This window comes from Haemorhous mexicanus, chromosome 6 (assembly GCF_027477595.1).
Source record: "Haemorhous mexicanus isolate bHaeMex1 chromosome 6, bHaeMex1.pri, whole genome shotgun sequence".
NCBI classification, from domain to species: Eukaryota; Metazoa; Chordata; class Aves; order Passeriformes; family Fringillidae; genus Haemorhous; species Haemorhous mexicanus.
The window spans coordinates 51,726,036-51,751,453 of record NC_082346.1 but is presented as its reverse complement, the minus strand read 5'-3'; the positions used below and the strand labels follow the sequence as shown (position 1 = coordinate 51,751,453).

Below are 25,418 nucleotides of genomic sequence, written 5' to 3'. Positions count from 1 at the left end.
TATCAACAAGGCACCACATGTCAGTGTCCTTTTGCTGCTTGATCTCCTTAGAAGTCAAAACAAATGCACATGCCCCTCTGCAGGGATCTGCACAGAATAGTGATCATGAGGAAACTGCTCACTGCGAAAATCTGCTTAGCTCTTTCATCCCAATACCTCTATGGACTCTACTTGATATATAAATGTGCATTTTTCCATATGGAAATCAAGAATTAATAAGTAGACTCTGTTCAAAGTTTCATTCACACCACCTAGATACAGACAAAAAGCTAAATCTAATCAAAACATCTGCAAAATATGAGATTTTGGACAATCATAGAGACAAAATAATATTGTTTAATGATGTAGCAAGTTGACACTATTACCTTTTCACCAGAGCCATCAACCCACACTGGTGAGAGCTGGATTCTCATTGATGTAAGTAAAATTAATCCCACCAGAATTAACTTAGTCAACGTCCATTGAAGACTTACCTTTTGCTTTCCTACAATTACTTTCACTTTCAAATGTCCCCAGGGTGATGAATTGTGGATTTATACAGTCCCTATTGCACTTCTCAGACTTTCACTGTTGCTGCACTTTTTCAGTTGTCCCAGTTTTTCCTCTCACATCTCCTTTTAAAACTTTGGCCATATAATTCACTTAAGCTTCTAAATGAGATACCTCTATAAAGAGCATCTGGGTCAGCCAGCCTTAATTTGAAAATGTCATTACTCCCACACTAAACTTCTCCAATCAATCCCACAGCAGCCATCATGGTTCGTATAGCTCCCAGAACAATCCAAGTGAAACTGTGGTCTTTTCATTTTTCAAAAAGAATGAAAATATGAGAAAGGGGTAAGAAAACACCACCCAGGTGGTGAAGACTCAAATTGCACAGGGAAATAGAGTGAGAAACTATGCTCATTTCCACAGATCATTTGGGCTGCGAAGGGGCAAAATGGAAAAAGGAAAAAACAGCAAGTTTTTAGCTTGTGCATGGCTCAGTTCCAACTCAACTATCTCTAAGTCAACATCATTTTGCAAAGTTCAGAAATATTCAAGATGCTCCTAAGGTTCAGAATATCATTACTGTGTCTCCCATATGGCCTCTCCTACAGGTAACTGGAGAAAACTGTTTCTGGGTCAGTGGAGTTAAAAGGATTACATCTCATCTAAAGGTGGGATGCTTTTCACGTTCTTAACCTGAAAGTTAACCAGCTGCATGCCTAGTGTCCCTCTGCAGCCAGTTTGATGGAAGGCATTTTCAGAGGGCACTTCTTTTGCTCCTATAGTAGCTATAAAAAATGGGCTGAATCCCTTGCCCTCTGGAGCTGCTTACCTACATATTTAACTCCAAATGTCTCTGGGAGCCAGACCTGTATGTTCAGCCATAAGGGACTGGGTGCAGCTGGAGCTGAAGGTGCTTCCACCCAGGTGTCTACATGTGAGTGCTGAGTGCAGGTTGCAATCTCTGGCAGAGTTTGCTGGTACAGTGAGCAGACCCTGGAGAGCATTTCAGCCTACCCTCAAGCAGACCACTAGGTCTGACTGTGTGCAGGTGTCTGCTGTGGCCTGCAGCTTCCCGGACAGCAAAAGCCCTGTGCTAAATCTGCAGCTCTCTGGGGATGTCCAACCTACTCCAGGGCATCTCAAATGGCACCAGACATGTTTAAGCAACTGAACTGAGCCCCTGATGCTTGGACACCTCTCTGGACCACTCTGGCAGGACTGACAGACCCCATTGACTACAAACCAAGCACAGACAGCCATTTCACATGTAGACAACTCCATGCAGATGTCAGTGTTTGCCTAAATCCCCTTAAAACCCACTCAGGTGTTACGCACTGGTTGGGACACAGCAGCACCACAGCAAAGTGCTTTTCAGCATGTGTATCCCACCACTTACTCCCCATTTTCCTTAGGAGGACACACAGACAGCACAAGCAAACCCAGTGTCCCTGGGCACTTGTCACTGGCACTGCAGAAACAGGCTCGAGGACAAACCCTGCTCTGTGGGTTAATTAGTGTTAGCTCATTGTTTAAAAAAAATAGGTTAAGTCATTGATATAAGGGGAGCAGAACCTGAGCCCTGGAGGAAGCATCTCCAGCAGAGTCATTAACAAAGCTTAAAAAGTCTCACAATTCCTGCTCTGGCATCATGACCACAGCCCCTGCACAAACTGATATAAAAGGTCAGGGTCTCAGACTCCTGTCTGCTCTGCCCTAACTACAAGCAGAAGAGAAATGTAAATGCTTCTTTGCATTTCATCAGAAAGCATATGGACTTGTGTTAACGTGGTAATAAAGGTAATGCACATTTGCTGAGCTCCAGTGGGGCATATCAACAAAAGCAGCATGTTTGGAACAGTGTATTTTCTCAACAGCTACACCAGACTCTGGGTGCTCTGAGCTGTGCTTCAATGTGGTAAAGAAAATAAGCACTTTGGGTTCAAACTCAGTATCATTCAACTGGCTGTTTATAAAGAAATGGCAGGAGATGTTTAAAATATGAGTGCAAGGACAGGCTCTTCAATCTCATGAACCAATCTAGAGTTAAGTGAGTGAATCGCTCATCTGCTCTGTGAACTAATAAGAGGAGAAAATCAACTCTGAGAAACCAATTATGTTCAACACCACCATCCTCCAGGATGTGATCTCAATGTCAAGTAAGTCTCCCAAAATCAATCTCTGGGACTTGCTGGGAAAGTTCTCCATGCCAGAATTGAGTAAACTTGTTTCCAGAAGATCTAAATGGACACATCCAAATCAAAAGAGCAAGATGGCAACACAGCATGGTCCACTAGAAGCAGACATATAAAAACCAGGAGTTAAAATTACAGCAGTCAGATTAGATTTAACATTTGAAATTCCAACCAAAGCAGGACAGTGAACAGAACGAAGTATTAACCCCACTACACTACAGTGAAACATGGATTTGGTTACCTCATAAACCTCAAGGTCTATGTGTGAGAGGTTCCTGTCATATTCTCAGGATACCAGCTCCCAGCACTTTTTAGAAAGTATGTTGTAGGGCTTCATTGTGCACTCCTTATGATCTCCACAAGAAAAAAAAACATAGTGTCAGGTAATAATCTAGAGGGGGCTCAGGTGCAGTGGCCAATTTGGGACTGCATCATTTTGTGCTGAATTTGGAGACTGAATTCCCTGGTGGAATACCTAAAGCAGAAAGGACTTTAAACAGCCAGGGCTCAGTACTCACAGTCCCTGAAGTCCTTGAAGTAAGAAGATCCCTCTGACAAAGAGAGGCTGTATTTCATCCTCTGTGCCAGTTGCTATATAAACCACCATGGCCCTTTGCCTGGATTTGGAAGCCCCGGGCCTGATTTTCAAAGAGACCAAGCACCTAAAGTTCCAGCTGAACTCAGCAGTTTGGGAAAACAAACTCACAATAGCTGACCAGACAAAATGATATCCCTCTTCTGAGAAAAATTTGATTTAATTTTCTTTTAACTTTGGCTTCTCCAAACAGAAAACTATATAGTAAATTCTCCTCAAGATGAGATTTGAAGTCACACTCTCATATTACAGCTTTTTTGTGAGATAAAAAATTAGAAACAACTTGTCCACCAGACTAAAAAGCCCTTAGCCTTGGGGGAAGGGGACAGGAAGACAAAAAGTAACCACAAACTGTATAGTTACAATTTGCCTTATGCTGGCAGGATGATCAGAAAATATGTAGGTATTTTTCTGCTAGGTGAAGCCCAGATGAACAGTTACAACTTGGACATCTTAGAGGAGTTCACAAGACATTAACAATAATTAACACAAAGCTTTTCCCCAAGACTGTATCTATAATCTCTATTTCCTACTCCACAGTCCTGCAACTGAGGACAATTTTCTTTGTCTTAATGATGAATAAAGTGGTTTTGAGAACTGCTCTGGGCAACCATCACTGAGATCTTATTGTTTTATCTAGCCCAAAGTAGTTTTGGATAAGGGAAGAAATGTCAGAGCTGTCTGCTATTCTGCTGATGTAGAAATAACAACATCACTACATGTTGGTCTGAGCCTCAGACATGAAAACCAGCTCAAAGAAGCATTTGCTGATGGCACTGATGTGCAAGTGGCTCAGGTTTTTTGTAGGGTCTTAGTTCTCTTGAGCTTTGACAGTTATGGGTGTTTTCATAAATGGGAAGAAAGGCTCCAAACCTACTGACCCTGAAGCATTCAGCTCTACTGTGGACCTCGCATCTGGAAAAGCCCACAAGTCTGTAAATCAGCAAACTGTCACATCCAGCAGCTGAATTACTGTGTGATGACATGAGCCACAGTATCCCATGGCATCACAGAGGGGAGACTTTTCTTGCAGAAAAGAACATTGGAAAGGCTGAGCAGTGGGACCCTCGGGACTGCTGGGGAAGGGAGTGAATCAGCCATGCTGCTCTGCTCCGTGCTGCCGTGGCAAAACTGACTTTGCATCTAAATTAGCTAATTTAAACGTGTCCTGGGCACCTCTGCACCATCCTTTCCTCCCTTATGTGACTGCACAAGAAAATTTAAAGGAAAAGGCAAAACACAGTCTTTCTAAAATCTACAGCCTAGTTTATCATCCATAACTACAGCACTTCCCCAGGTATTTCCTGGCTGATGCTGTTCCCCACCAAATACCCAGCGAAATCCTAGAAGTGCTGTATACTAGAGGTTATTAATACAAAAATAATTGCACAGAACAGACCAAAGAGAAAAACATCAGGGTTATTCCAGATGCCTTTAAATATTTTTTGTTATAATTTTGTTACTATAAATCAGTATTTCCTAATCAGCAGAGCACACTGAGATGGTGAGCTGTACAAATCTCAAGAATGAGGCACAGCATCTTGTGCCTTCTAATTAGTTCTGCTGGCATAATTGACTCTGGCTGGGCACCAGAGCTGGTACAGCTGTGAGCTGACAAGGCTGTGAGGAGGCAGGAGCAGGTATAGAAGAAGATGAGCAACAGCAGCAATCACACACCTGTGAGAGCAAGGCAAGGAAGGGAAGACCCAAGGACTGAGGGAAGAATACACAGAAAAGATCAGGAGAAATAGGAAAGGACTGACAGGCAGAAACAAATGAGAAAGAAGGTAGTTCTGTTGTCTGCCTAAAAGAGCAAAGAACTTCTGGTTGAAGTTGAAGAAAACTGTACATTTGTATTAACAAAGGTTCTGAGCATGAAATACTTGTTAAAGATTTGGTGGTTGGTTGTTTGGGATTTTTAAGCTATTGCACAAAATCCTACTGAAATTTTTTTCCTGGTGACATGGTCAGTTTGTCAACCTTCACTGACAGAAGCAGGGAAATACCTTTGAAGCAGGATGTGGGAACAAAGAACACAATAAGGAGTCCAAAAATGGTCCCAATAAGCATAAAATTAAGGTAGGAAAAAATGTTTTTAAGGGTAAAAGTATGGTTTTTTATGGATTCCCTCTAAGGGAAAAGGCATGGATTTTTCTCTCAGTGCATCCAGAGAATTCTCTATAAACATACAGGGGTTTTGTTAAACAATGTTGACACTGATATTGTATCTAATTAATTCACACATAGCATTGGGAGGGAAAATTAATACATTCCCTCTTATTTCTTCTTCTGAAATTAGATGTTTTGTCATATTCATTTTCTATTTTGCTATAATCAAATTCCTTCCTTAATTTTTTTAAATAGTACTAGACCTGCTTCTAGTGAATGACAATAGTAAAAACCATTCTGCCAGCCAGCCCCTGCCTTTACCTAACAATTTGGAGGGTCTTAAATTTTTTGTTCCTATTTTTCTTTCTCCATGAATGCCTTCACCACCGAGATGCTACCTTGGTGCTACCCAGAGGAAGAGCTTCCCACCACAGCTGCCACTGATGCTCCTCAGCTCCTAGTTTCTGGCCTCCTGCAGTTCCCCACAGCAACTTCTCCATCCTCTGTAGGACTTACAATTTGAAAGCAGTGTGTAACCTTTCTCACCAGTGTTCACCTTTTCAGACCCGTGAGCCTGACAGACAGAAACACCTCTGCTCAGCTTTCTCAGAGGCTGGAAATGGGTCACTCATCCCCTCGCTGGTTTCTCACCTCCCAGGACAGCTGAAAGCAGGGTTTGGCATCACACAGGTGGGATGTCACTGTTACAGAGCAGGAACAAGTCACAGGCCTGATGCAGCACGGAGATGTCAGGGGTGGGCAGGGCTCCTTTGGACATGCAGCCCAGCACAGTCTCATCAGACAAGAGATTTGCAAGAGAGCTCCCCTCTCTTTGTTTCACAGTATCCTGCCTAGGCCAAAGGTCCTTTGAGGTTTATCTAAATTACAGTGGTTCCTTCTTATTTGCCCACTATGAGCATGTCCCTGTTGGAGTTAAAACAGATCAATGATGAGGCATGACTCTTTCCTGCAGAAACTTTGCTCTTTAGATACTATCCTTTTTCTTTTTTCCCCCCTACTTTATATTCTGTCTTCAACCAGCTTATAAAACAGAAGTGTATATCTGGGTATAGAGACTGTGTGTTTCTCAAATTATCTCAATCCTGCTTTCAGCTCTGGGTACAACTGTTACCCTCCACTTCTCTAGCAAAATAGCTGTTTTTAATTAAGGAAGGCATATTTTTGGTGCAGATCAGCTATTTCATACTAAGCTCCTTCAAAACTTTTCAATATACCATCTGGAGCTGATGATTTGCTGCTTTTTAAATTATCGATTTGTTCCAGCTCTTCCTCCTGACACATCTTGATTACCAGAAAGGAGCAAGTCCCAGTAGGTATCACTCTGATATTCTCTGTGCTGAAGAGTGCTGCAAACAAATCATTTAGATTCTCAGCAATGTCCTTATCTTCTTTAATTTCTGCCTTTAATTTTCTGTGATCCAGTTTCTGCACTAGCAGTTAATTATTCCAACTCTTCTGACTGACACACCTGAAGCACTCTTATTTTACAACTCTAGTATTTTGCAGTACACAATACTTCCTTTTTATTTCCCTTTCATCTAGTCTTTACACTTATTAATAAACCAATATATTGGAAAGCTAAGGTTAGATTTTCAGATTTGGAAGGGTTCCCTGACACTCAGTTGTACTGATTTCCTCTTTGTTTGCCCAGTATTACTGTTGTTGGCAACATACATGCCTCCAGACTCTATTATTGTTCTTAAGTGGAATTCATGGCATCTTCCTCTACTCTTCCCTCAGGAGCATTTGTGACAAATCATCTCAACACAACTAAAACCCAGATGCTCTGAAATTTCAGGCACTTTTTTGTACTTACTTCCCACTAAGCTACAGGACTGTATTACATTAATATGTCTGCTAGCAGCTAAGATGCAATCTTTCTTGAATTCCTTCCTGCATATTGATTAAGAACCAAAAATCAGGATATCATGATGTAGGCACCTAAAAAAGGTGGCATTTTGATCTGAAATTTCATACTGACTTATGGCTCTGGTCCAAGCTGGGAAAACAGGCACCTACTCCTTTTTCAGTACTTTCCAAAATCAGTATTTGGACAATACCTGGCAAACCCGGGGTGTGTAATCCATACCAGTAGCAACGTGGTGTTGGAAACTGCCTGTCTGCAACTTTGCAGTGATTAGAGTACTTCCTTCCAGACATGGAAAGGCTGCATGGCAGGGAGGTCAAGCCATCATTGCCCCTCTCAAATGAAGCACTTGGGCACTTAGGAGGGAACTAGGGGGGAAGAGGGCACACCCCTCCACTTGTTGGGACAGGGGTCCTGGCTCAGAAAGAACTGCAAAGCCTCTGGGGTGAAAGGAGGCCTGGCACTGGTGAAAGGAGCTTGGTGCTCTGGGGTCTCAGAGAAGAGAGGTCTCCTAGGTTTGAGTCAGTGTGCTGATCCTAAGCACTTCATTTCATCCATGAGCTCAGTGCAAAATGGTCCCTAAAACAAAGTGTGTAACTTACTGTCGGGTGCCTGCTGAGACTTCTCTTCAATATGTAGAAAGAGCTTATCTTTCTGAGACACAGATGTTTGGGATGATGTTAAAGCTGTGGCCTGAGCCCTGAGCCATCTCCTGCTCAGACCACTCACTCCTCAGACCCAAGGAACATCCAACTCCTGCCTGAAAACTTGACAGTTTGGCAGAGTGAGCTGAACTGTACCTCAAGTTCACATGAAAAGCAAAGGAATTTGAACAGGCTTGCTTTGGACTTGTTAAACTCCTTCTTTAGTATTTTCTTCTGGTTTCCTTCTGCTGACACATCTAAACATGGCTGGACAGCAGATTGCTTCCCTACCCAGCTCGTGCCAAATCATTACTCATGTAGCAAAAGCCCCCACAAAATGTCAGCTGAGCTTTAAATCATTCATTGTTAAGAAAAAAACCCAGAATCCTACCACAGGGTATTGAATTGCTGTTAATGATTTAAAAAGAGAGGGCTAAAATGCAACACAACAGACATAATCCTCAAGTGGTTCTACTCCAAAGGAGGTTTGGCCATCCTCTGAAGGCTCTTGCCCCACCAGCCACTTCACCTCCACCACTGGCCATGCTCACTTCAGCCACAGAGAAATGGGTGCCACAAACTCAAAATGGCTCACTCAGAGCACAGTGGTGGCTGCAATTAGGGAGGCCTTGTAACCCACCCAGACACCTGCAGGAGGTTTGCTTTTGGCCTCTCTGCCTGCATGTAGAGAGATCTTATTTTGGTTATACCCATTCAGATAAAAAAGACCTCAGGCTGAAGAAGTGGGGAATTAGATTTATATCACATCTAAAACCCTGGTCACTGCCTGGTTACACATGCAGACATACTCAGAGACAGAAGCCCTCCTGCAACTGGGGAAGGCCTTTGATGTTCTTTTCCATTAAATATTCCTCAAGTCCCCAGTCTGGTGACTTCATGTGGCTACAGCTACTCCCAGGGCATCCACTAACCTGTTCTAGTTCCTCCTGATCTTTCCTGGCCAGGTTTGAAGCCTCTGAAGCAAATGAGATGAGAGGATGCTAAAAAAACAATAAATCGACAGAAAATGTCACCTCAACCCACTGACCTCCTGCACTGCTGAGCCACTCTGGACCGAAAGAACCCCAAATTCCCCTTTGCCACCTCCAGTCTTCCCACCCCGATCCGCCCGCAGCCTCGGCGCCGGCAGGGCCCACAGGTGCGGCCGGAGGCGGCTCTCGGTGTGCCGGGCACGGCCCGGGCTGCCGGGGCTGCGCGCCCCGCGGAGCCGCCCTGGCGCTTACCTTGGCCGGGCACGTGTGCGGGACCTCGGGCCGCCCCGAGGATGGCGCAGGGAAGGCGGCAGGGACGCCGGCAGGGAAGGCGGCAGGGATGCCGGCAGGGAAGGCGGCGGGTCCCCGAGGAGCCCCCGGAGCGGGCGTGCTGCTCCCCGCGAGAGGCAGCGGGGCTGCGGGCGCCCGGCTGGGGCACAGCGCTGCTCAGGCGGTGGCTCCGGTGAGGGCAGTGAGCTGTGGAGCTGCTCCCCGCCTCGGCGTTACCGTCTCGCCAGCCACGCAGTCCCGGCGAAAAACATCGCCTTCAAGCGCGGCCGTCATCTCCAGCGAGGGCGCGGGGCCGGCTGGCTGGGAACGGCATCGCGGGCAGCGCCTGGTCAGCACCGACACCTGCTTCTCCCAAAAGAAAACGAGCACCCCAAAGAGTAAAATGCAACACAGATGGAAAACAGGGAGGACCGCATTGAAAGATGCTTCTGGGTCAGGGCTGTGCCGCTTCCCCGGTCCAACAGCACCATCTCCTGGGTGCTGCAGCACCATCTCCGCTCGCCCGGCAGCTCGCCCCAGAGCATCGCCCCGGGAAGACCCTCGGCAGCTTTTCTCTGCCATCACCGTGTTTCGTTTATTTGCTTTCCTTCCAGGCGCTATCAATATTTTTGCAATTGTTTCCTTTCACATCCTATTGCTTGTCTCTCATGAAGTATCAGAGATGGATGAGTAAATAAATGAAATACTGAAGAATACTAGAATGTGTATATTTTTGTAAATCAGCAGTACAAAGCATTCTTGAATACCAGCCCTAAATCTGCTCTTTTCCTGAGCTGAGAAGGTTTAAATATGTATCCAGTCTTCATGGAGCACATCCTCTTTGAAGTAATCAAAAAGTGCTACTTCTCAGAGAATGCCTATATTTTTCTTCAAGGGAAAAAAAAAAAAAAAAACCTACTTGAAGAGCTGTTTAGAATTTAGACAAGTGAAATTATGGAAAAGAGTAGAAGTGGTAGATTTCCCAGTATTACCATTCAATTGAGAAATCGTGTCTGACAAGTAGTATTTCAAAGATACTCCTTGTAGTGTGTATTTGAAAGCTCTAAAATGCTTGTTGAGATACACCCTGTAAAAAGCATGTGGTTTTCACTCACTAGATCATAGCTTTAAGACTAAAGGCTCCAAAACTTTGTTCTCTCTATAGCTATCATCATACAAGTAACAAATAACTTTTGTATTTCAGTTTTCATTAGTCTGCAAAGTGAAGATTTGTTTCACTGTTTTGAGGCTAAATTGTACATAAAATCCTTCATGCTTTGAATGATGTGCTTATATACACCAAAGAAGTTTAAGTCAATAATTTTTTTAAAATTCAATACTCATCCAAAGCCCCTTTTAACTTAATTTACTGTTAAATGCCTGGGAAATTTTACAGAAGCTCACCTTTAAAAGATTCTAAGTAGGTCTCATGCAAGTTTTAAGTTAGGAGGGACAATATGTAACTACAAATACAGACATACATGCCTGCACCTGTGCAGGAACAGTCTTGTGGCTTTTTATATAAAACTGTTGCAACAATGAAAAGAAAAAAATAATTTTCCTTGTTGTTTGCTAAATTAACATCTTGTTGATTACATACAGCACTGTTCATTCATCTCAGTTACACCCCATGACTACAATGGCTTTTATGGAGTACCATGGTCTTTATAACTAAAATCCTTTGCTCCTGACCTACTCCCTTACTTCCAGAAACACAAGGCATAACAAGAAGCTGGATGATTGGGAAAATTTGTAGAAAATAAACCCTGAATCCACTTAGCACCTTTAGTCCTATTTTCTGTATAACTAAAACCTGTTTTCCCTGGGAGATTCCAGAAAAGGCCTCAAGTAGTTAAATCAGTGAGGCCATGATCAGGTCACATCAGAGAAGCACTGCTTTGACAGATCTATTAAATGAAACAAGCAGCATCCCAAAGGAAAATCCAAAACCAGATAATGAACCACAGCCCTTTACAGAGCAGAGTGTTCATCTCAACTCTTTCAGCCAAAAAGCAAGCTTGACCTACCACTCAGCACCATTAACAATCCAAACCCTTTCCACTCTCTTTACCTTTCTTGTCTTTGCGCCTTTGCTCACAGGTTCCTTAACTTACAGGTGACATGTATCTTGTAACTAATGAGTGGTTTTTTTTCTTCCACAGTCCTGTAATATGGATATTGAACAAACCTATGTAAGAAGATCTGGTTTCTGCAGAAGGGACATGCAAAGCAGTTTGGACAGGGATTTATTGATCAGGCTGCCAGCTCTGCTTTTTAATATTGCCCTTCTTAGAGGCAGGCACTGCCAGGGTCTTACTGGGATTCTTAGTGACAACTCAGGAGAGATTTTCTTTGCTACAATTCTTCGATTTCATGTTCTCAAGCTTGGTTGTTTTCCATGCACTTTGTTAGTATTGACAGACTCCCAGAAAACTCCTGCCAAAGATTTCTAGCCTACTTTTTAAAGAGAACCAGAGAACTCAGTGAGAATGTGAAAATAAGCCTACATGTTTGTCAAACCTAAAATAAACTCACTTAAGTATTTCAGGGCATTTAGATGGTATAAAGTTATTTTTTCAGAGCAGACAAGTAATGAAGAATAATGACCATGTCCAAACATTTGGTAGCAAAATTAAGGCAAGTCATTAGGGCTGAGAAACACACTTGCTGCGTAACCCGTTAATATGCCCTGAGCTGTTAACAGCTGTTTTCTCAGGAAAACAACTTTTGTGGTAATTGATTTTAATGCTCCCAACACAAAATTAGCAGCACAATAGCACATGTTTGCAACCTGTTTCCTTCTGCTCCTTACCAGGACCAGTTCAAGAAGAGCGAAGAAACCTTATACCCCACTTTGGTGAAGGTTTAAGACAGTAGATCAGCTTTGGAATATGAACAATCTCATTTCCTTAAACCAAAGCACCTTGTTTCATATCAGAGGTATGAAGTGCTAGCAAATAGAAAAGATTATCCTGATGTATGATCTGGTGGATAAGTTGGTCCACTCAGTTCAGCCTTTTAGCACAGCAGCAACACCAAGGGCATCCACAGAATAAAATGTAAATAATTACAATAATGGTTTCCAGTTTAGCAAATACTCATACTGCAACCCTATAACAGAGTATCAATCCCACATAAGTTTACCTGCATTCACAAGCACCTCACTGTAAGCTCTCAGCAGAGCAATCCAACCAAGAGGGATCCAGCAGCATCTCACCAGAGGAGCAGGCAGCCAGAATTCCTGCCTAGCACAACACACAAGAATACAAGAGCAGGAATGGGACTGGCAGCTGCAGACCCAACCTTGATCCATAGAAGCCCTGCAGGTGGCAATGCTCCTGCACAACCCTGCCCCCTGCCCTATCCACCACAGCAGACCCAGCTCACGACCAGGCAGTTTTGCCTCTCTCTTCACCAAAGATGGCAAGGGCAGGTCCCCATTTTTGCTCTTGGCTGTCCTCAGCAACTTCAGTTGGCCTGCTCAAGGCACGCTCTCGACCACTGTTACCTCTTCGGTCTTCACTCTGTGGCAGAGGAACCCAGGAAGGACAAGCAGCTGTAGCAGCTTCCCCATCCCCTCCCTCACCTCCTGTGACAAGCTGCTCCTCCTGGGGAGAGAAAAAGTCGCCTTTTCTTCCGCATCCTCCTGACCAAGGATTCCTCATGGAGCTTCCAGCTGGCACCAGGCCCCCAGTACGAGCTCAGCACACTCACTGATAGTCACCCCGTACCCCAGTATTATTGGTTGCCTTCTCCCACTGCCTAAGAGCGTGAGAAAAGCAGGTGCAAATCTCTCCTCAAGAGAGGCATGGGTTTTTTCCTCAAAAAAAATCACTTTCTCTGTAGTATCCCTTTGGGATCGGAAAATATGCCTCTAGTTTGAGGGACAGCAGAGGATGATGAGCAGAGTGCACAATACTGCCCATCTTCTAAAATGATCCCCTAGAACTAGTTTCTTGGGGAAAATAATTGACAACAAAATAAAGCTCTTTGTGAGCATCTGAAGTTTACAATTTAGGAAGATGGTAATTTTTTTTATTGCAGCTGGTTTAACATGGTCATTTTTACAAATGTAGAACAACCGCTCATGCACACATTGCCTGGAAATGCACAGCTTGCAAGGGAATGCAGGCAGAAGTCCCAATTTCATTCCCCACTGTGGCTCTGTCACACACACTTCATGGAATCACTGTTGCTGTTACTTGCTCAATAACATGTTCCAGTCAGGTAGAGAGTGATATAAACACTACTATGTATGTTAAGTAAAGGTTTAATCAAGTAATTAAAATCTGAAGAGGGGAAGAAAGTAGAGAAAGTAGAAAAACTTCCCATGGTTTTTAAAAGCAGGAACTCATGCTGGGAGAAAAGTTTTGCTGCATGGAGAAGACTACTTAACAATGCTGAAATTTTCTTTATGTTAAATTGCTGGCAGATATTACTGAAAAATATTCAGCTTGTGCAGAAAACTAGAGAGCTATGAAACAGCAAATTTGGGGGATTATTTTTTAAATAGATTTATTTAGTAGTCAGACTAAGAGTTAATGATTGAAGCAGAAAAAAATTAAATTATCTTCATTACCTTTTTGTTTACTGGGTACATTCATTTCAATAGGTCAACATAAATAACCAAAGACTTTAGAAATTTACTTCTTTTTCTAAACATTGTTTTACATTCAGAATGGCAAAAACTACTTTAATTGAATCTGAATTCAAATGCTCAGAACAAACCTTCATTGACACCTTAAGCTTTGCATGATGTAGTGTGGCACATGAACAGAAAAAATCCTGCACTCACCCCTCGGTGCCTTACAGCCATGAGTGACTGGCCCAAGTGGAACTTCCTGCTACACAGTGCTCACACAGGGATCTCCAGACCTGCTGGGGTGACCAAGTGAATACAACAACACACACACTATATCTAGTCCTGCTGACCCCAACTGCATTACAATTATACAGTGAGCTTACTGTTATCAGTTTGGCAAATCCTGTGCAGAGTGTTCTAGTACAGCTTCCCCACTGCTAGCTCAAGTGGGCAGGAGACATTTAGAACCAAAACTTCCATCAAATCTCTCCTGTCTACAGCTTCCAGTCCTGTTCTCGTCTTTCACTGACCATTTATAATTTCTTCTTTCTCCAGAACACATTTTATACCCCAGAAGATATAAAATGTGTTCTGGAGAAACACATTTTATATCCTCTGGGAGCAGAGGAAAACATCTTAGGCTTCAAATCAAAAGTAGTATCAGTTTCATTAGACATTTAAAATAAAGAGCCACTACTGCACACAATCAACATAAAACACAGTTTATTTCCAACCATTTGCCTAATTCACATGCAGACTGGTTTATATTAATTAAATTGCATTTAAAAATAGCTTGGTTAGCTTTTAACCTTAGCAGTATTGCTATAGAGCTGAAGCTACACTGGTTAATATAATTTCTTTTCATTTAGAGAAATGTGGTTAGGTAGGTACTGAACACTTCAGAGACTTTCCACAAAGAAACATTTATCCTTTCAGTAACCCTTCTGCAGCACTCATCTTACCCACATGAACATTTCATCTGTAAATCCCATGTTTGAAGACTATATTCTCCTGAGCACATCAGTCAGGAGAAAACCCTTGGAAACACAACAAATATAAAAACATAACAAGCAAATAATATGAGATTACAGTAATAACTGAATTATTCTCTTCAAGCTAGAATACTGAAGCCTTAAATAATTCCCACATTTTAGCACTGACACAGAACTCCCATACACAGAGAATCTAAGCACGGGGAAAAGCTGTTTTGCAAGAGGTAGAAAAGGTTTATAAAAATATTCAGGCACAATTCTTAGCAGTTTTAAAAGCCATAAGAAAGTTACAAAGTAATAATGACCACTATACATGTATTTGTACAAGTTCTGTTTATTTTTACCCTTCAGAATAAAAGTATATTTCATGCACTCTCATATAATCTTTTTTCTCCTATGTTGTTGGAAAACTGTTTTTCTCCTATACTGTATGTGATTACACAGGTTTTACAGGCTCTCAGGATGTCTTATCACCAGAAGTTAAACAGAAAAATAGATACACTATTACTTAATGCTTTTTCAAGAGAAGCAAGGGAATGCAAATGCTGTTTGTATAGGTTCATGTATCAAAGAACAGAGAATCACACATGTAAAACCCATAAAAATATTATTAGTTCTTTTGGCTTACTCCCACCTCAATGAAGAGCGCTTTTAGAAGTGAACTTTTTTAAAACACGAATTTTCACAAACATTTGCTTTACAGTGCAGTGGTTATACTCAAATTTTCACAATACCCATAAATCAAAATACCAAGATCACTACATTTACCATGAACTAAGAGACATTCACTTAGTGTCAGCTCAAACAGATGCTTTCCTCGACCTAAAGTATGTAAGGCTTTATGGGCAACAAGTTCTTTTCAAAGATTTGCTTTATTCCTGTCACAGCATTTTTTTTCTCATGTTACTTTTTCTCTTGGTCTTTTTCTGCATCCAGAAGTGCTGAACGGATTCCCAGTTTCTTCAGCTCTTCTACAAGATCTCCATTCTGATGCATCTGGAGGAGTATATCACAGCCACCAACAAATTCACCATTGAGGTACACTTGTGGGATGGTAGGCCAGTTGGAGTAGTTTTTTATTCCTGAATAAGAAAAAAAAAAAAAGATTAGATGTTTCCCTCTCCTAATAGAATGGTATTTTAAAAGGAATGCATTGCCTCCACCTGACTCCACCGCTGATATTCCAATTTCTTTCTCATAAAGGCAAAAAGATATCTACATAACAGGAGCACTATCAGAAAAAAAAAACTGTGTTAAAGTTAGGTTTGTTTCTCACCCCAACTCAAAGATGTGGGTTGAAAGATATGGGGTTAGCTCCTATACTGACTTCAAGCAGGAACTGGAAAAACACATCTCTTTTTACTCCCAACAAGAAAACATGACTTTCAATCAATTACAAAAATGAGAAGTATTGAAAAACATTGAGAACTGTTTATTTTCTGTTATATTTCCCAGAGGGATTTTAAAATATTTTATACTCTTACTGAACTCATACAGTTACACTTATTCCTGCAATTTCAGCTGCAAGATCCATTTGCCCCTGTAGACGCCTTATGAATTTCAAATTGCTTTATCTTTCAATGCCAGACCTTACAGCACATGGGAGGGGCAGAAAAGGCTGAAGTCTTTTAAAAAGTGCTTATTTAACAAAACACAGCTCAAGTCACAATTATGAAGTACAGAACTAAAGCTTAAAACTATACTTCAGAGAAGGCAAATGTAAGACCACCCAAAAATATAAACTGATCAGCTGATACTGAAACAGCAAATATAAATTAATCAGCTGATACTGAAACAGCTTGCACTTAGACATCACAAGAAACTACACAAGAATCTTTGTATCTAATTTGCCACTTTTTAAATGACCCTTCACACAAAGCCATTATTTCTGTAGCAAAGGAAATAGCTAAAACCTACTGTGCCTATTTTTATAACACAAGCACAAGTATTTGATTAGATGACAAGTTTTGAATTCAGCATTTTTATGTATTTTCAACATGCAGTGCCTGGAATTTTTCCAACAAAAGCATGAAAGCAAACTTAAGCCTACAGAGGTACCTTTTCAGAACATCAGAGCCCACTCACCTTGGAAGCCAACCCCCCCCCAACAAATATTAGACCTGAGTAGCTGATAGCACAAGATAACTTGTTTTCCCCTTTGAAAACATTTTAGTCTCTAGAGACTAAAAAGACAAACCCCAAAATACTCAAGGAAAAAAAAAATAAAAACCATATAAGGAAATTATGCTTGCTTTATTGGAACTTAAACCGCTTTCTTTTTTAGTAAATATGTGTAAGTGGAAATATATACAGTGGGATTGTTACTTTAATGTATAAAATATGCAATATAGCTAATAATTAATTCCCCTTAGCAAAATACAACATGCTTTAAAAATCCAGTAAAATATGAGCAACCTGGATAAAAAGGGTGTTGTGACTAAGGGTTTCTAACCCCTACATAGGTCAACTAAGAGATTTTACTCCAACTTTGGATTTTGTGCATGGACAATGAATGTTTCATAAGCCCAAAACAGAAAGTTTAGCATATAAATCAAGGCCAAAGGGAACCCATAACCATCCAACCTCTATCATCACCACTTGTAGTTTCTTCCTTAGTTTGTAGAACTTTTAAGCTTTGACGTCAACTTCCACTTAGAAATACTTTTCTTAAAGGCTCTTTGGCCTTTGAGTATTCAAACTGCTTAAACTGCCCTAAATATCTTAACCCATCAAAGTTTTAATGAAAAACCATGTTCCATGATTAAGACATGCCTAAAGATGACCCTCATCAAAGAGACACTGCAGATATGAAATAGGGCTCATTTTTCTTAAGGTACTGTAATGCTAAACATGAATTGAGAACCAAGGGCTCTGCATAATAAACCTTCTGCTAATAAGCATTCCAAGGCAATATTTACACCAATACTTATTTCATATAAATATTTTCTTCAAGGACCCAACTGCACACGCATACAAGCACTAATAGTACTCTCAAGGACCTATTCAGCTTCAGATAAAAATAAGAATACCATCAAGCTCATTTGCTCTGTGTGCTGCATTTCATGTGCTGGAGAAGCTGCTTTAAATGCCTCAGTGCTGGGGCTCTCCCAGGTCACAAACTGAACCCTCCCTCCACTGGGGCAGCAGCCACTGACACTGCTGCACTGGTGTTACAGCAAGTCAGCCTGGGCTGCGCTTGCTGCACTCGGGGTGCACGTCTGTGATGATTCTTCTGTACGTCCCAAGGGATCTCCATCCCCCTCTCTGCAGACTGGCTCCTTGCTTGTACCGCTGTTTAGTTTGGAAAAACACACTCCACAGGTCAGGGCTTCAGTCTGACAGCTCTGGTAGCACATTTAAGGTAACTGTGAAACCAGGAGTGGTGCAAAGAGCTACTGAAAGGAGTACCCAGCACACTCCCACCCCTCTCCCCAGCTCCAGTTACCAATTCTCAGCCTCTCTTGGCAGCATTAGCACTAATGAAGGACAGGCCATGTTAAAGAACTGAATCAAGCAACACTCATTCCTACCATACTTGCTCCAGAAAAACAACACATTTTCATGGATATCACAGAACCATTAAGGCTGAAAAAGACCTCTAAGATCATCAAATCCAACTGTTAACTCAGTACCATCATTTACCAGTAAACCATACCCCGAAGTGTCATATCCACATGCCTTTGAAACACTTCCAGGGATGGAGATTCCAACACTTCCCTGTGCAGCCTATTCCAGAGCCTGAGTACCATTAGCACTGATACAAGCTTTACTGACAGAAGGCTAGCTGAGGGTGGGAGAAAGGATCAACAACACCTGCTTGGCAGCATCCCATGCTTAGATAATGTAAAGACAGCAGTGAAAATAATATGAGGGTGAACCACCCCAACAGTTTAAACCACCAGTTTTCCAGTATGAAATCTCAAACATCTCTGCCTCAGTGACTGGAACCAGTCTAACACTGTCCATCAGCTGATAGCCGACTTAGAGAAACTTGAATTGCCATGAAGCCCAAGAGAGTGCCAAGGTCTCTTAGACCAGCTTTGATAAGGAAGGATTTGTGTCAGGGATCTGTATCTTCAGCTCAAGTTCTGAGAGATCACATGAAGTACCAATAACTTTAGTTTCACAGATGTGAGTTTTTAGGTAAAGAGGCCAGCAGGGGAGCTGTTTTAGCTTTACAGCTTGTCATATTTTAGCATAGTGTACGTTTCACCAATTGAACTATAACTAGCTAAAAATAAGGTGTTTCAATTAGATACAGGCAAGAAACCAACACATAATGCAGACACACTTGAATTACCCTTTCTCCAACAGCCTACTCCTACTACTAATGTATAAGCACACATAGATTCAAACACTGAAGTTAGGTTCAGGTGAATACAAAGCTGGTGGCCAGCTCTCACACAGGCATTCCTTGCAGATCAGTCTTTTGCTGATGTACTTGATACATCCACAGCTAAAGGTTCCACACCCCCTCACCAGCCCCCACCACAGACAGAGCCTAGGATAGGCTCACATGCTGCACATCTAAATGTTTGGCACTCGAGGCCAGATCCTGGCCTTCAGGCAGTCACTGCTGAAATAGGGTTGGCAACTTAGACAACTACAACTTTGAGCAGACCTGTCCTCTCCTCTGTCAGAGACTGCCACCCACAGAAGCAGGCACATCCTGGCTTTTTAGGGTGCAGTAGGTAATACAGCTGAAGCAGTACAAGAATTCTGCCGTGGCTGTGTCATTCTCCAACTCTTCAAAGCTCTGTTCTTCATGCTGGCTCTGGCACTCAGCTCACTGTACAAACTGCTGCTTCAACTTGCAGGCCCAGTGATCCACTTAATAAAATGAGCTGGCCCTCTGCACAGCTGGACAGGTGCCAAAGCTGGTGCATGGAAAGGACCAGAACAACTCCTTTAAGCACCTGAGAACCAGCAGCATATTGTGCAAGAGTACACTCCGTAACTGCATTCTGTGTAGCTTAGACACTGGAGGACTTGATCAAGACACTAATTTCAATTTAAAGCTCTGGTAGCCAGGAGGGCAATAACCTCTCTCCTTGCCTAACACAAGCTCGAGTTCATGTGGAGGAAAAATTTAAGTTAAAAAGAAAGAAAATACTATCTATTCACATGATCAAGTGCTCAGGGACTATAACTTATAAAGGCACTGCCTATTCAGAGGCTCACAAAAGTCCGCTCAACCAAAAGTGAAATGCTGATGGGTTGATTTCAGGGTTTTGTTTCCTCCTTTTTAGTTTATGAATTGTGGGAAGAGATAAGAGTTTGTACTAGCAAACTGTACAATTAATAAATTCAGATATATTCTAAACAAAGTTTAGAAAATTACCATGATTCACCTGCAAAGGCAGAGGAAGATTTACTTGAACAAGATCAACCTTCATAACAAAAGATGTCATTACAAAGAAATTCCAGTATCTAAGCTTTTATACTATACCAGCTATTATAGTTGTGAATTGAAAAGCAAGCAAGGACTGGAAAAATCAGCCTTTTAGCTAAAAGCTAATAAAAAACTGAGTTAGTCAGATGACACCAAAAACAAAGGAGAACAAACCTGATACAAGCCAGCACATGGCTTTACAGCACATTTTAGTGTATTATGGGCAAGAACTGTTAATGCCACACACATACAAGACTAATTACTATGTACTTGTAAGTAGTTTTTTGTTTTAAAGCTTTCTCAAATAACCCCATAAAACCTCAACAATCAGGTATGCTCATTGAAGAGGGAAAGATGAAAAGCATTACCAGAATAGATTTCTAGCTTTCCTCAACTGGCAAAAAACCCTTACACAGAATAGCTCCTACCACCTGTGCAGTAATGGTGAAACTATTACTAAGTATTTCTTGTGCTAATGATTAACATAAATTTGCACTTTATCAAGAGAATCCCAGCAGGCAGTACCAGCTGGGAATCAAGTACTGCAAGTTCAAGCCATACGTGAAATTTCACCATACTGTTCATAGGGAAGGCAAAACCTGATAATGAAGTATTTCAGGGGTCTTTAATGCAGCTCTATCTCTGACCCAGGCAAGACAGCATAGCACAAAGAACTCGATCTCCAATCATCACGCTGCACCCACAACTGCACTCTGCTGATAACTGAGACCTCTTGAACGCTACGAGGTCACAAAAACCAAACCAGGGCGTTTGGGCAGCAACCTCAATGGCACATCTCTGCGATACACTTCCAATTCTACTAACACCCAAACAGAATCACAGAATTAATTAGGTTAGAAAAGACGTCTGAGATCATCGAGTCCAACCCGTGACTGAACACTACCTTGTCAACTGGACCATGGCACTCTGTGCAACGTCCAGTCTTTCCTTAAACACCTGCAGGGACGGTGACTCCAACACCTCCCTGGGCAGCCCATCCCAATGCCTAATCACCCTTTCTGTGAAGAAATTCCTCTTAGTATCCAACCTAAAGCTCCCTTGGCACAACTTACAACTATCCTCTTGTCCTGTCGCTTGTTGCCTGGGAGAAGAGGCCGATCCCCACCCGGCTACAGCCTCCATTCATGCAGCTGTAGAGAGCAATAAGGTGGCCCGTCCCATGCACCATGGCACTCCTCCACGTTAAACATCGCCAAACTCCCTCCGCCGCTCCTCACGGGACACGGGCTCCAGATCCTTCCCCAGCTCCGCTGCCCTTCTCCCCACGGTATAGACTCGTTAAAAAATAACAGAGCCCAACCCAGCCCACCCAACAAAGCCAAAAGAGGCAAGTTACAGGTGGGACAAGCGGGCAGGGGCCGCTCCCACAGTGCCCGAGGTCAGCGGCGTTGAGACAAGCCCGACCTCCCGGCAGCTCCCGAGGGCCCTTCCCACAGGGGAACGGGCCCAGGCTCTGCCCCCACCAGGCCCCGTGGAGGCGGCACCCAGAGGTGACCGGGGCGCTGACCTTGGCGGAGGTCGGGGTCCTGCAGCACGTCGTGGGCGCGGTAATCCTCCACGCCGTGCAGCCGCAGGATCTGCACCACGGCGTTGCTGAAGCCGCAGAGCGGCTGCGCCGGGCTGCCCTTCATGAACACCACCACCGGGTGCTCCCGCACCAGCCGCTCCACCGCCTCCCGCGACCCCGAGCCGCCGCCGCCCTCAGCCCCGCCGCCGTCCCCGGCCGCCTGGCTGAGCGGGCGCCCGGCCCGGCCCCGCAGAGCGGTGGCGGTTCCGATCCGCCACGCCGTCCGCACCGCCGCTCTCATCGCCCCGCCGCCGGCACCGCCGCACCGCGCCCGCACCGCCCGCCCATTGGCGCACGGCGCGACGGGCCGCCGGAGAGCTTCCTCCGCATAGGCGCAGGCACCCACCAATCAACACCCACAGCCAATAGCGCTGAGGTACAGGGAGACTCGTCCCACCCAGCAACCCTGAGGCGGCTCAGCTTTCCTAGTGGAGGGAACAGAGCGGCTGCGGCTGCATTGGGAGAGGGACCTGTCAATCCATCGTGAATCAATTAATCCCGCCCTCTTCTGGATGGGATTGGTCCGGCTACCCCGGGGCGGGGCTTTTCTCGGGATGCTCGGGGGGCGATTGGCGTGAGGCTCCTTCCGTTTCCGGGTAGCGGTTGCACGCGGGGGTACTGCCGGTCCGCCCGCCCGGGCCCTGCGCCATCCCCGGCATGGACGGGCCGCGCTTCCCTTCCTGCGCCCCACGTCGGGGCCGTGGGGAGGCGTTGCTGGGTGGCCGCTGCTGTGCTCAGCCTCTCCCTTCGCGCCTGGGGGCCCTCGAAGACCTCTGGGCCGTGCCGGCGCCGCCGGCCCTCGGGCGGGCTCCGGGTTTTATCCTGCCGACCCTTCGGTGGTGCTGGCGGTGGTGGAGCTCCCTCGGGCCGGGGCTGGCTAAGGGTCAAGGCAGATCCCTGTAGAAGGGGCTGGTGGAGCCGGGCTGCGCCGCAGTGCCGCCGGGAGTGCGGGGTGAAGCCGGGGGCTAACGTGTGCTCGGGTGCGTCTGGGGCAGCCGGGAAGCCGGACGAGCAGCGCCGTTCAGTCGGCTGCTTCTGTCCTCGTAGGCGGCGGTGCCTGCATGTGGGCAGCCGGCAAACTGCTGCACGGGCCTGTCTCCTTCCTGGCTTTGGCTGTGTCCGGGGATCGATTTGACTGCGTTCAGTTGCCCGGGTTTGGTTAATTCTGATGGGATAAAGCTGGCGGTTTGTCCCTGAGAAAGTAGCGGTGCTGTGCGTGCTGGGGCTTGGTGCTGATGGCGGAGACCCGAGTGGTTTTGGACCTTCTCTCCCGAGCACCTGGCAGGGGTGGCAGCGGGATGGAAAAATAGGAACAAGATTGGGCTGGCTGCCTGCGCAAAAGGATGGTTCAGTCGGTGCTGGAGCAAGGGCAGAACGGCCTGATGTTAGCCAGAGGAGTGCTGGGTTTGGAATGTGTCCTGCAGACGGCCGCCTGTGCAGCCAGCTTTGCTCGGTCTGCTGGGCAGATGCCGTATTCTTTCCAAGAACTCGGCGCAGAGCGTGGCGGTCTCCTAAGGCAGCAGGGCGTGTCCTGTAAGTAGAAGAAAATGTTGATGAGTTTTTCTCTGTACTAATTTACAGTCTCTCACAAATAACAAGTCATAGTGTATTTTGAGTGCTAATTTATATTGCAGCTGCAGCATCTGGACTTTTGGTATATTAATGACCATTTGTCTTATTTATAGCTGTAAGAAAAAGAAGTTTCACCATCCAGTTCTGTTGTGAGAGCTTTGCAGACCAGCTTGTTTTCAGCATTCAGAAAAGTGCTTGCCTAATTCTTGTTTTTTGTGGAATCCAGCTGATGCTTGAGTGACAACTTCGTTTTAATTTTTTGAAGCTGCCCTCAGGATCATTTCTATTGCATTTTATTTAAATTAATTAAGAACAGATTCCAAAGGGAATTGTTGCAAACTTGCCCTTTGTCATCCCATGTGAATAGGTTATGAATAAGTACAGTGTTGCTGCAGTATTTAAAAGTAGATGTATTTATGAGGAAACACGTTTAATCTGAAGGCAAAGACAACATATGTTGTGTTGCTGATGAGCACCATGTATTTTGTGAGTTGGTATGTTTTTCTTTCAACAAAACATCACAAGCCAGGCTCAGCCGTGGTGATCAAGACACAGAGGAATGTTTGCTTTCTGTGGTTTGTGTGTTGTGATTGACATGGTGAAGGTTTTGCTGTATGAAAAAAAAAAATGTCCTGTTCATGCTAGATGGAACTGCAATAACTTATGCAGGGCAAAAGTATGTTTTCCTGTTTGTTGAACAGTTTCAATATACAAAGACATAACAAGTGGTAAATGTAATATTTCAGGGGGTCTCTTTTGTCATTTTAATCAAGTATAAAGATTCCTGGGGAGTCAAAGTGGAATTAAATAAAATTTGATTGACAAGAAAGATATCTTTTTATTCTTAAAGACAACTAAGTGTTTTCTTTCAATGAAATACTGGGCTAAGAACAGAATACTGTGGTAGTTGCCTTCCTGAATTTTGTCCTAGCTATTCCTACAAAGTTCATTAAATATAAGTAACATAAAGACATCAGACTCAAGTGTAATAAACCCTTGTGAGTCTTACAGTCTTTCAGAAATCACGTAACCAGAGCTGTAGTTTAATCCTCTGTAGTCCAAGAGGTGCCCTTGGTTGTTGGTACCCTGGGCACACCAGGCTTGCAGAGAGAGCAGCAGGAGGGAGCCGAGGCACGGCTGCCGGAGCAGCAGCAGCGTGCGCAATATTCCTCCCACAGCTGCCACCCTGTTGCCACGGAGGTAATGACTTCTCCCGTGTCATTATTGATCTATCAACAGTAACAGCAATTTTGCAGTCTGATATTGTTTGGCAAATAGAGTAATGTCTGCTGAACACTGAAAAAACTGCTATAAAAGACTGGAAAGCTTCTCAGAAGTCTTGTGTACTAGGTTAAATAGAAGTACTGGATTTGTAGTTACTGTTGTTTTATGAGATTGGCCTATGAGATACTAAGCTTTTTAATAAAATATTTACTATGGTCAAATACTTTTGGATTATGCAATATGCAGCACTCAATTAAAGGATAAACATTTTAACCTACTGATGAGACTTAAAACAATTTGTCCATGTACACTCTAGAAACAGACAATTATGTCACCAGGTTCCATCTTCTATTAGTCTAAGTGAAACTTCTTGTGTTTTCCAGATAATGATTTAAATCATCTGTTCAGAAGAAACATTAATGGGATTTGCAAAGACTCCTGACATTTTGCTGATGTTCCTGTTAGAAGACCTATCACCTCATTTTGAAAGCACTAATAAAAAAGCACCAGTATTCAAACTGCAGAGTTTAAATGCTCACAGTCAGTCATAAACTCGGTTAACATAAGGCATTCTGCTGCAGAACAGAATTATGATTTATAAGTTTGTGGTTCTCACATGGTGTACAAGGAGGTGGACATCAAGAATTATACGATCAGCAAAAGGGTTTTTATTTGTTTTTTAAAAGGGGAGGGCTAAGTTAGCTAGTGAGAAAGAAAAGTCTCATTTCAGCTTATCAGAACAGGACATGTCTTCATGTTCAAGTCTGATATCTCTGTGTCATTCTGAGTTGTGATAGTGGCTGAAAATGAAGTTCCTTGTTGTGCCCTAACAATTGAGCTCTATTTAGGTGGGAGTTTTTTTTTTTATTCAAGCTTTTAAGTGGGA

General features: G+C 43.6%; 1 protein-coding gene and 1 non-coding gene across 2 annotated transcripts; one reads left to right on the top strand and one right to left on the bottom strand.

The window, feature by feature from the left end:
• Positions 1–14,470: 14,470 nt before the first annotated feature.
• Positions 14,471–22,004, bottom strand: GLRX5 (glutaredoxin 5). Its single transcript, XM_059850250.1, has 2 exons — positions 21,677–22,004; positions 14,471–15,838 (listed from the first exon to the last, which is right to left on the bottom strand). The coding sequence occupies exons 1-2, from the start codon at positions 21,975–21,977 to the stop codon at positions 15,660–15,662; spliced, it is 480 nt and encodes a 159-aa protein (XP_059706233.1). The 5' UTR covers positions 21,978–22,004; the 3' UTR covers positions 14,471–15,659.
• Positions 22,005–24,356: 2,352 nt separating this feature from the next.
• Positions 24,357–24,624, top strand: LOC132329528 (small Cajal body-specific RNA 13). The gene has a single exon (XR_009487086.1). It is a non-coding gene; the product is annotated as a small Cajal body-specific RNA 13 (non-coding RNA).
• The last annotated feature ends 794 nt before the right edge of the window (positions 24,625–25,418 follow it).